Source organism: Carlito syrichta, unplaced genomic scaffold (genome assembly GCF_000164805.1).
Source record: "Carlito syrichta isolate Samal-C Ts95f unplaced genomic scaffold, Tarsius_syrichta-2.0.1 Scaffold117927, whole genome shotgun sequence".
NCBI lineage: Eukaryota > Metazoa > Chordata > Mammalia > Primates > Tarsiidae > Carlito > Carlito syrichta.
Window position 1 is genome coordinate 73,469 of NW_007062023.1, and position 12,037 is coordinate 85,505.

The 12,037-nt window shown below is 43.0% G+C and overlaps 1 protein-coding gene across 5 annotated transcripts in view; it reads left to right on the top strand.

Annotated features, from left to right (window-relative positions):
* IFT122 (intraflagellar transport 122) overlaps positions 1-12,037 on the top strand; it is an 82,862-nt gene that overhangs the window by 8,034 nt on the left and 62,791 nt on the right. For 2 of the 5 annotated variants that reach the window (XM_008074826.1, XM_008074827.1), the window contains exons 2-5: positions 963-1,029; positions 2,679-2,763; positions 8,701-8,779; positions 11,270-11,346. In XM_008074826.1, coding sequence (XP_008073017.1) covers positions 963-1,029; positions 2,679-2,763; positions 8,701-8,779; positions 11,270-11,346 — 308 coding nt within the window. The remainder of the gene's footprint in view (positions 1-962; positions 1,030-2,678; positions 2,764-8,700; positions 8,780-11,269; positions 11,347-12,037) is intronic. The other 3 variants (XM_021707384.1, XM_008074829.1, XM_008074828.1) reach the window with 3 other exon arrangements.

The following is a 12,037-nucleotide window of genomic DNA, read 5'->3' on the forward strand; positions in this document are numbered from 1 at the left end:
TGCCTAGGCGGGTCTCGAACCTGCAGGCTCAGGCAATCCACTCACCTCAGCCTTCCAAAGGTGCAGGATTACAGGCTGAGCCACCAAGCCCGGCTCACATATTATTTTCTTCATGAAGCTTTTTCTGATCCTCTCCTCTGTATCTTCCTCCTTTGAATCTTATAGTGCATGTTTTAGTGTGTCTCTTAAAGCCTTTATCAGAGTATTATTCTGTATTTATCCAATCTAAAATGTAAATGATTATAAAATATCATTATCTTGCATATCAACAAGAAGGCAAAAATTATGACACTGACACATCCCAACCTCAGAGATGATAACATGTGAACAAATATATGCCTTAGAATTGATGACATATGGTAGTTCTTTGTTATATGTCTGATTCCTACCTTTCTACTGAATGGTAATTTCCTTGAGGGCAGGGAAGGACTATAATCTACTCACATCTGTTGCTGCCTAGCACCTAAGAGGTACTCAGTAAGTATCTGTGTGGGTTTATTAGCCCTCGCACATTCTCTCAGGTTGTTTAGGCTTTACGGAATTATTATTATTATTATTATTTTTGAGTTGGAGTCTCACTCTGTCACCCAGGCTGAAGTGCAGTGGCCACCCCAGCGTAGACCTGCTGGGCTCAGGTGATCCTTCTGCCTCAGCCTTCCTATGGTATTATTTGAAGAGTTAGTGCCCTCAAAGTGTCAACCCTTTGAATCATTTCCAGTGTCTGGCTTCTGGACAAGAGGAAATTGGGCTATAGAACTAACTACCGAGTGCATCATGATTGAATGGGCTGCCAAAGTGTGGTGGTTGAATGGAATTTGCAGCCAAATGCAATTCTTAGCTATTATTTTTCTCCTCAGTACACATGCAGTGTTTCATAATGGAAATAAAGTTTGCTTTCCTGGCCATTAGCAGACCTCATAATTTTGGTTCCTGATTGTCTTTTTGTCTTGTCTCCTGTTTAGTATATATGACCTCACATTTAAGCCCGATGGAACTCAACTGATTCTGGCTGCAGGAAACAGATTACTGGTAGGATTTTGTCTGAGTTTCCTTTTTAAGTGCTTTTTCCCCCCCTCCTCTTATAAGTACTCTGAAATTTGACCTCTTTTTTTTTTGAGATAAAAAAGGCTAGGGCAGAAAACCAGTCATTACATTTTAGCAGGGAAGGAAATGGGCTATTTAAAACAGGTAAGTAAACTGTCCATCAGATAGGAACTTATGAACAATACCTCCTTTGGAGTCATTAATCTTTCCCTTTATAATTTGAGATACCATGAAAGAGTTGAAAACAATTAATCAAAATGCCTTTGAAAGTGGGCTAGTGTCAGTTTACATTTTGTCCCCCAGAAAAATTCAAGCAACAAAACTGAAGGTGCTCCCTCCATGAAAAGCCAGATAACCTGACCCCAACTTTTTGGCACTGGCTTACCTAAACAATTTCATATGGATACTGTCCTATTTTTCATATTTTCTTTTTTTTTTTTTTTTTTTTTTGAGTTGGAGTCTCACTCTGTCGCCCAGACTGGAGTGCAGTGGCCACTCCTGGCCACCGCAGCCTCGACCTGCTGGGCTCCGGCGATCTTTCCACCTCAGCCTCCCGAATAGCCAGAATTACAGGCATGCACTACCACGCCCAGCTGATTTTTTGACTTATTGTAGAGATGAGGTCTCACTGCCTAGGCGGGTCTCGAACCCACGGGCTCAGGCAATCCACTCACCCCAGCCTCTCAAAGGTGCAGGATTACAGGCTGAGCCACCAAGCCTGGCTATTTTTCATATTTTCAAAGAATATAATCTCCCTCTGGAACCTATCCCAGTGTACAAAAGTAATTTCCAGAGAACTCTGTTTGACCTAAAAACCTTCTTATGCTCTCTCCTTCCTCCTGCATAAGTCTGCTTCCTCTTCTCGGTTGTCTCTAGATATGCAGGCTGACTGATCTCCATTCTCTGTATGGTAACTACATAATCTTAAAACCATGGTTAAATTGTTCTGCAGACTTCTTTCCAGGGTAAATCATTCAGATTCTTTTAGTTTTTCTTCATAGATTATCTTCTCCAACACTAACCGTTTTGGAAAGTTTCACTTTGGTTTCTCAGATGGTGTGTTTTTTAACTTCCCACTTATTGATAGACGTTGCACAGCTATCAGATAGCCTAAATCCACATTACAGTTGTATTTTATAATACTCCCTCCTACTTGAAAACCCAGAGTTCAGGACTGTGACTTTCAAACTCTTATTAGAAAATACGAAACATTTTTCCATGATATTGATATTAGGGAGCAGGGCTGGCACTAAAACAATCATGTTGTGGCTGGCTCTTTCGTGTGCTAGTTTTATTTAGAAGAACCTGCCTTGTTGGTTATATGTCGAAATTCATGTGGGAATGAGTGAAGTTTGTAGGAAATTTCCACAGAGTGAGCAATTGAACCTTTAGCTCTTTAGGATTAATGGTGTATTCCTGGTCACACAGTGCGTAGACTCGAGACCTCCATTTCTTGGTTACCCAACTTTATGTCACATCCTTTCTGGTTTTGCAGTGCAGTTTTCGTTTGATACAAATTTAGAATATTGACAAATGTTTTGTTATTAAAAACAAAAATAGCAGTAGCAACCCTGCAGGAATTCTGACTAATGGGTATCATGTGGGTTATCCGTATTTGTCTCTTTTTTTGCTAGGTTTATGAGACCTCTGATGGTACCTTACTTCAGCCCCTCAAGGGACACAAAGACACCGTGTACTGTGTGGCATACGCAAAGGATGGTAAGAGGCTGCTCTGTGTTTCCAGTCTCTGCAGTGTCCTCGTCGCTCTTCATTCTTCTGCTTAGTCACTCTTTAGTTCTTTTTAGTAAGCTGAAACATAGCTTGTAGGTTCAAAAGATGGTGAAGTTGCTTAGACTTTAACATTCAATTCAACAAGTATTTACTGAGAGCCATCTATGTGCCAGGCACTGTTAAAGGTGCTTGAGATGCTTCAGAGAAAAAAGTAGACAGTGGTCCCTGCCCTTGTGGGGCTTGTATTCTGTGCAGTGAGAGGAGGGTGGGAGAGAGGAATAGAGTATCAGGCAAGACATACATCCAAGAACCATAGTAATAGGTATATTCAGTAGTATGCTGGAAGCTGATAAGTGTATGGAAGAAGAGAAGGTAGAGAAAAATAAGAGGGATTCAGAGTTCTGGGCTGGGCAGAGGGTTGGGTGCAGTATTGAATACGGGTAGTGAGGATGGGCTCATTGGGATGGGGACAAGTGAGAGTCTGGCTGTAGGCATCTGGAGGAAGAGAGCTCTTTGCAGGGGAAGAGCCCTCACTGGGAGTGTGTCCAGTAGGAGCTAGAGCAGAGAGAACCAGAGGGAGTTGTAGGGAATGAGAATCAAGAGGTAACAGGCATGGGACAGCCAGATCATGTTGGCCATTATAAGGACTTTGGCTTTGATTCTCAGTGAAAATGGGGGAACTACTGAAAGGTTCTCAGCAGAGGAGGGTCAGATCTGATTTATATTCAAAGGATCCCTCTAGCTTCTGGGTTGGAAACATCCTGAGGGCTGGGACAGGGAGATAAATGAGGAGGATTCATCTAGGCAAGGGATGATGGTGGCTCAGACCTCTTTGAAGGGCAGAGGAGGCAGTAAGTAATGATCAGATTCTGGACATGTTGAGAGGGTGGAGCCAAGAGAGATTACCTGGCAGGTTGGATGTGGGATGTGAAGAAAGAGGAGTCAAAGGTGACTCTAGGGTTTTTGACCTGCTCGATTGAAAGGTTGGAGTTTCCCCCCACTGAGATTAGAAAGGCTGCAGACTGAGAAAACTTACAGTGTAAGATCAGGAATTTAGTTTTGGATATGTTGAATTTGAGAAAAACTGACAATGGAGAGAAGGGAGAGCATTGCTGTATCAGGTTGTTGAATAGGCAAGAGGAGATGAGATCTTGGGTATGGATGGGGCGTTTACTTCAGGTGGGGTATGGTAAGAACTGCAGAGACTGGCAAGTGGGCAGTGTGGTAGTAGAAGCCTACTGGAAATTCCCTTTGATTCCTTCCAATCTTTCAGTAAATTAGGAAGCAACATCAACTAAGAGTAAGTAAGGATGGGAAGGAGGTATTAGAGAGTTGAGGAGAAAGGAAAAAGTGGGAAATTGCTGTCTAGGAGGGAGGAGAGTGAGGTCTCTGGTGACATGGCGGGCCCACTGAAGGCTGTAATCGTGAGTTGGAAGTGAGATCAGTTGGTATGATTATGTCTTTTTCTCCAGCCACTTTGAGCTCTTTGCAGGGGAAGAGCCCTCACTGGAAGTGTGCCCATTAGGAGCTAGAGCAGAGAGAACCAGTTGCAGAGGCAGAAGAGGTGCATTTCACCAGACATGGTTTTCACAAGCACGTCTGAAGTTGAAGTGAGAGGGCGAGTAAGCAGAGGGTACAAAAATTATTATATATGCTGACCTAAAATGTAGCTGGGCGTGGTAGTGTGCACCTATAGTTCTGGATACTTGAAAGACTGAGGTGGAAGGATCGCCAGAGCCCAGCAGGTTGACACTAGGGTAGCTGTGAGTGTGCCACTGCACTCCAGCCTGGGTGGCAGAGTGAGACTCCAACTTAAAAAAAAAAAAAAGGAAATGTTGGCTGAATAATGAGGGAAGAGGAGACCACAATGGAGAGGTAGTGATCCTGGAGGGGTTGAAGGATTATTGCAGTTGAGGCACCAGGTGGATTGGGAAGGAAGGGAGATGGTGGTCAGAGAATGGGTGCATGAAATTGAGACTGAAATTTATTTAAAAATAAATGTATGCTACACTACAGCATGGGATTAGTGGGGAAAATGTTGGCTGCAATGAGCTGCAGCCCCAGCCCAAAACCAAAACTGTGTGCTTGAATGGGATCTTGAGTCTCTCTGAGTCTCAATTTTCTCATGCCTCAAATGGATACAGGATTAGAGATAACATTCTGTGGTCACTGTTGAGAAGTCATAGAAGTGGAATGTTATAGTGCTTGAATGAACCTTGGAGAGTATTCAGGCCCCAGGTTTTTAAGTGTTTTGGATGACAGACCTCTTTGAGAATCAGATGAAAGCTATAGACCACTTTCTAGAAACATGCATATACTTCATGCATATGCAAAATTTCATGCATATAGTTTTAGTCTGATTTAGTCCAGTCTCGTCACTTTAACCCTGCATAAAGACTTAGCCAAGCCATGTGACTTGCAAAGGTTATGTAGCAGGTTAGCCCAATTTCTTGCTTCATGGTCAGTCTTGCTATGCTATGACAGTCGCCTTTTTTCTTCTTCTAACGTGTGTGTTTGAGTTCACGTTCAAAGTAATGTGAGGAAACCTGTGAGGAGGGAACCTGGAGAGCTGAACTGTTTCTGCTTTATCCTAATGGCCTTTGAGGTACATGGGCCAGTCCGGGGCCTAGTACAAGGCCAGTAGATACAGAAGGTCTGTTGAGCCCCTGGAGTTTATAATTATAGTTGGACTTTTTGACCTGCAACACTATTAAGGCACTGGAGGATGTCAGAGTGACCTGCCAGCAGTGACATTTGCATAGCACTTTGCAGATTCCTGTCACACACATCTCATCTGATTCTCCCAACAACGCTCTGAAGCAGGCAGCGAGGGGACTCTCACTCTGCTTAAAGATGAGAAAACAGACTTGAAGCAATGACCATGATGGTGGCAGAGGTAGACCTGACCAAGGTCCTCTGACTACAGAACACTTGTTCTTCTTAGTATGTCATGCTGCTTCTTCATGACCCATAATGATCAAGAAGTCTTTAATTCCTCTAAACTGGTCTTTTCCCCTTACATGTGAAAACTGAGATACACTGAATTATAGCTTTGCTGTTTAAACCTGCTTGTTTCTGATTTCTCCCTTAAGATAATAAGGGATGATTTGTTTAAACCTGCTTGTTTCTGATTTCTCCCTTAAGATAATAAGTATATATAAGCAACTGTGATACAAGTGTGCAAGACATAGTTTTTTTTTTGTTCAAGGAAAACAATATAAAGTAATATGAGGAAAAATAGTATAATAATACAGTTGACCCTTGAGCAACATGGGGTCCAGGGAACCACCCCCATACGCAGTAAAAAACCTTTATAACTTTTGATTCCTCCAAAACTTAACTCCTAATAGCCTACTGTGACCAGAAGCCTTACATATAGCCTAAACAGTTGATTAACACATATTTTGTATGTTATATATATTTTATACTATATTATTACAATAAACTAAGCTAAAGAAAAGAAAATGTTAATTAAGAAAATAATAAGAGAAAATATACAGGTATTTACTATTCATTAAGTGGAAGTGGATTATCATAAAGCTCTTCATCATTATCCTCTTCATGTTGAATAGACTGAGGAGAAAGAGGAAGAGAAGGGATGGTCTTGCTCAAGGGAGGCAGAGGCAGAAGAAAATCGGTGTAAGTCGGACCTGCACTGTTCAAACTCATGTTGTTTGAGGGTCAACTGTATATGCGCGCGCGCGCGTGCACACACACACACACACACACACACACACACACACACACTCTCACATTCATTTAACTTCACATTAACTATGAGGTAAATACTATTATTGTATCCATTTTTCTTTTTTTCTTTTTCTTTTTTTTTTTTTTTGAGTGGGAGTCTTACTCTGTCGCCCAGACTGGAGTACAGTGGCCGCTCCTGGGCTCCAGCGATCCTTCCAGCGATCCTTCCGCCTCAGCCTTCCGAGTAGCCGGAACTACAGGCACGCGCTACCACACCCGGCTGATTTTTTATTTATCATAGAGATGAGGTCTCGCCAAGTTGCCGAGGCGGGTCTCGAACCTGCGGGCTCAGGCAATCCACTCACCTTGGCCTCCCAAAGGCACGGGATTACCGGCTGAGCCACCAAGCCCGGCTGTATCCATTTTTCAAATGAGGAAATGAAAGCATAGAAATGGTCATAGTTGGTTCCCAGTCAGGTAGCTGGTCAATGACATCACTAACTCCATACCCTTCATCACCTGCTGCCTACCAGTATGAGGGAGGCATGACAGAAATAATAAGGGCAGTTTCTGTTTATTTGGTATTTGTAGCAATGTCATATGGCTCGCCTTAATGTCTTCTGCTTCAGCTACTGTGAAAGGTTATTATTTTCCCTCTGTGTTTCCCTCTGTGTTTCAGATGAAGACTTTGAGGTTCAAAGAGCAGTGACTTGCCCAAGGTCACCTTCCACTTGCCCTAAGAATAAAGTCTAAATCCTTAACAAGATGTATAAAATCTGGACATGCTTACCTCTTAATCCTCTTCTGTCACCAGAGTAGGTGAAGGCTCCCTGTTGCTTGCTACCATGATACCCTGATTCTCTTCATGTGTAACAATGTAATTAATAAGTAATGAATAAGAAGTATGCTGCCTCTCTCCACCCTTTCTTTCACAAAGTCCAAGTAGTATGAACAAGTAGTTCACAAGTAGTGTGAATGCCAACCTGATCTACCACTCTCCTGCTTAAAGTCTTTCTTTGGCTTCCCATTGCTTTGGGATAAAGAACAAAGTGGCTCTGAAGCCCCTGCAGGGATCCCCAACCACCGGGGCTACAAACTGGTATGAACCAGTATCATCCATGGCCTGTTAGGAACCAGGCTACACAGCAGGAGGTGAGCAGCAGTCAAGTGGAGCTCTGTCTGCTGTCAGATCAGCTGCAGCATTGGATTCTCATAGGAGCGTAAACCCTATTATGAACTGTGCATATGAGGGATCTACGTTGCACAATCCTTTTGAGAATCTAATGCCTGATGATCCCCCGTCCCTGCCCATGGAAAAATTGTCTTCCACAAAACTAGTCCCTGATGCCAAAAAGGTTGGGGCCCACTGCAGAGCCTCTCACCACCCACTGCACCCCTTGCCCTCAGTGTTCCATGCCGGCTGTCTCTCAGCCCCTCAGACATTTCAGGCTTTCCCTGCCTCAGTCTTTGCACATCTGTTTGTCCATGGGATGCGTCTTTCTTCTCTCTTTACACCTGGCTAAGCTGTGCTCATCCTTTAGGTCTCTGCTGAAGGATCTCATCCTCAAAGAAGACTTCCTTTATCTAAATTAGGCCCCCCAGGACATGTTGACCAAAGGGTACAGCGTTCCAATAAGACAGAAGGAGTAAGTTTTTGGGAACTATTGCACAGCGTAGTGACCATAGTTAATAATAACGTATATTTCAAAAGAATAGATTTAAAATGTTCTCACTATAAAAAATTAGTATCTGAGGTTATAGATATGGTACTTAGCTTAAGATACTAATTCTTCAATATGTATATATATATAAAACATCACATTGTATCCCATAAATATATATAATTATTATTTGTCAGATAAGATTCTTGTCTTTTCTTGCCATGTTGTATTTGTGTTGGATTGATTTGGTTTAATGCCTACTTCTTCCACTATACTAAACGTCATGAAAGTAGGGAGCATATGTGTTTTAATAATTACTTGATCCTTAGCACAGAACATGACACCTACATGTAGTAGGCCCTCAATGTATCTTTTGTCTACTCAGTCCAAACAGAGCAAGTTTGGAACCCAAACATCCTGACTCCAAAGTATTGCTTCCCAGTACTGATGAAAATAGTAGAGAAAAAGTTGACACTTATTAGGTACTTTTAAAAACTTGTTTTCTTAAAAATCCTCTCTGGGAAATGCTGGTTTAAAATAAATGTGAGAATTTTCTTTTCAAAAACATTTTTAGGCAAGCGCTTTGCTTCTGGATCAGCTGACAAAAGTATTATTATCTGGACTTCAAAACTGGAAGGCATTCTGAAGTACTTGTAAGTAACCATTTAGGTGTACAGTATGATTAGTTTGACTCTTACTGAATAATTGTAGCAAAATTCCCTTAGCATTAAGGAAAACTTTTTCCTCTGAAATTGAGCTTGAAATTAGGCCATGGGTTGGGGGAAGGGGGTGGGTAGTGTGGTGGGTACAGGAAGGCTGGATAGTGAATAAGTGAATAAATACTCCTTGGGTGCTTACTAGCTTGGTCAGCACTGGCCTGGGTGCTTTTATATTGCTCATCTCAGTTAATCTGACATCGCAGATTCCACCCCACCCCCAGCTGGCCCTCTTCTAATATCCCTGTCTCAGGAAATGGCCTTATATCCACCTAGTGTCAAAGGCAGAAACTTGATGCTCCAGTCCCCCTGTCACTGTGAGGGCATGTTCTCCTCCCATTCCTCCACTATTTAGCTCCTACCAACCCTGCAGACTCAGACTCAGATATTGCTTCTTCTGCAAAGACTTTCTCGCCCCTCTAGATTCAGGCAGGTCTCCTTCGTGGCATCTCTCACTCTCTCTTTTTTTTTTTTAGATTAGAAAATGCAGTTTATTTAGAAAGTAAATTAGAGAGACAGAGAGAGACAGGAGATTCTCCTCCCCAAGGTAGGGAAGGGTGCCAAAGCCAGGAAAAATGGCAACGGCCATAGCTCAAAGAATACATGGCCACACCAGAGTCTAATTAGGGCAGTGGCCCGTGGCATCTCTCTCTTTTTTTTTTTTTTTTTTTTTTTTTGAGTTAGAGTCTCACTCTGTAGCCCAGACTGGAGTGCAGTGGCCGCTCCCGGCCACCGCAGCCTCAACTTGCTGGGCTCCAGCAATCCTTCCGCCTCAGCCTTCCAAGTAGCTGGAACTACAGGCGCGCGCTACCACGCCCGGCTAATTTTTGATTTATTGTAGAGATGAGGTCTCACCAAGTTGCTCAGGTGGGTCTTGAACCTGCGGGCTCAGGCAATCCACTCACATCAGCCTCCCAAAGCGCGGGATTACAGGCTGAGCCACCAAGCCCGGCCCGTGGCATCTCTTAATGGTTGTAGTTTTACATTTATTTTAGTGATTGATCAATATCACTCATTAGCCTGTAAGCTCCATTATGGCAGATGGTGCATCTGATTTTTGCCCACTCTTGTGTCGCTGATGCCTAGTGCAATGCCTGGCCCATAGTAGGTACTCAGCACTTTTCTTTCTTTTCATTCATTCATTTATTGAGCCGGAGTCTCACTCTGTTGCCCAGGCTGGAGTGCAGTGGCACACTCACGGCTACTGCAGCCTCGACCTGCTGGGCTCCAGCGATCCTTCCGCCTCAGCCTTCCAAGTAGCTGGAATTACAGGTGCACGCTACCACACCCGGCTAATTTTTTGATTTATTGTAGAGATGAGGTCTCGCCAAGTTGCCCAGGCGGGTCTCGAACCCGCGGGCTCAGGCAATCCACTCACCTCAGACTCCCAAAAGTGCGGGATTACAGGCTGAGCCACCGAGCCCGGCTAATCTTTTCTTTGTAATTGTAGCAAAATATACATAACATAAAATTTATCATCTTAATCCTTTTTAAAGTTTACAGCTCAATACATTTACATTGTTGTGCAACTAATCTCCAAAACTTTTTTATCTTGTAAAACTAAAACTCTTGCACCCTTTAAACACAAACTCTTCATTCCCCCAGCCTGTCGCAACTACTATTCTAATTTTTGTCTCTATGAATTTGATTGCTCTACGTACCTCGTCCTTTCGTGAAGGAGTTATTCAACTTTGTATCGTGTTCTCAAGTTTCATCCATGTTGTAGCATGTGTCAGAATTTCCTTCCATTTTAAGACTGAACAATACTCTACTGTATGTATGGGCCACATTTTGTTTGTCCATTCATCTGTCGATGGGCATTGGGTTGCTTCCTCTTGGCTGTTGTGAATAATGCTCTGAACATGGGTGTACACATTCAACTTTTGAATGAATGAATAAATGAATGAATGAGAGACTGTAAGTAAAGTGTTACTCAGAAGAGAAGGAATAAAGCTGGGGTTGAGGTGCCATGCACGGTACATGACTTGCTCAGTTTTCATTGTTGTCTAAGGATTTGCCATATCTCTAGATCTTGGCCTGTAATGCCTTCATGGTACCTCCATCCTGTATTTCCAGGTCTCTACAAAACAGTAAGAGTCACAGCCATAAATAAAGCACTTGCTCTGCACCTGGCCCTAGGCTAGGTCCCTTATGTCGTTATCTCATCAGCTTACAAACTGGAAGTGTCCAGCATGATAGTACCAGAGGAGGTATCATTTAAACTGGACCAGGATGATGGGATGGGTAATGAAAATGATGGGTGAGGTGCAGTCCAGGAGAATAATTTATTTCTGTGCTTTTTATTAGTCACTTGCAGAAGAGCATGTGGTTTGTAGTCAGAGGCTATGGACTTGTTATTAAAATCTTCCATTGTATCCACTGAGATGTTTATGGTTTGCTGCATAAAAATCTATAATTGTTTCCCAGGCACAATGATTCTATACAGTGTGTCTCCTACAATCCTGTTACCCATCAGCTGGCATCCTGTTCCTCCAGTGACTTTGGTAGGTTCTGATTTCTGATATTCTGTCCTGGAATAACTGAAAAAATGTAGGCTAAAAGTGCTGAAAATCATCCAGAACGTGATGATTTTGACCTGAGAGAGTTTATACTACTTCTCTTAGCTTCAGTGACTAAGAGGAGACTGACAGTTATTCTTTAAGTTATGTAGAAACCAAGACAGTGAATGATGACTTCTGCTCTGGTAAGACATCATAGACAAGAAAGTTCCAAGGGAAGGACATGGTAAGGATAGTAGGGCACGGGCATAACTTGGTGTTGCTGCTTCTGGGTATCCTTGCCTAGCTCACCCTGGCAGGGACAGTTCAGTTGTTCTCATCTTTCTGTTGACCCACATTTGTGTAAATATGAAAATTTTCATTGTTTTTTCCTGTATTTCTTTTTCTTTTTTTTTTTTTTTTGAGTTGGAGTTGCCCAGACTGGAGTGCAGTGGCCGCTTCTGGCCACCACAGCCTTGACCTGCTGGGCTCCGGCGATCCTTCCGCCTCAGCCTTCCAAGTAGCTGGAACTACAGGTGCGTGCTACCACGCCCGTCTAATTTTGATTTTATTGTAGAGATGAGGTCTCGCCTACCCAGGCGAACCTGTGGGCTCGGGCAATCCACTCACCTCAGCCTCCCAAAGGCACGGGATTACAAGCTGAGCCACCGAGCCTGGCTTCTTTTTTTTTTTTTTT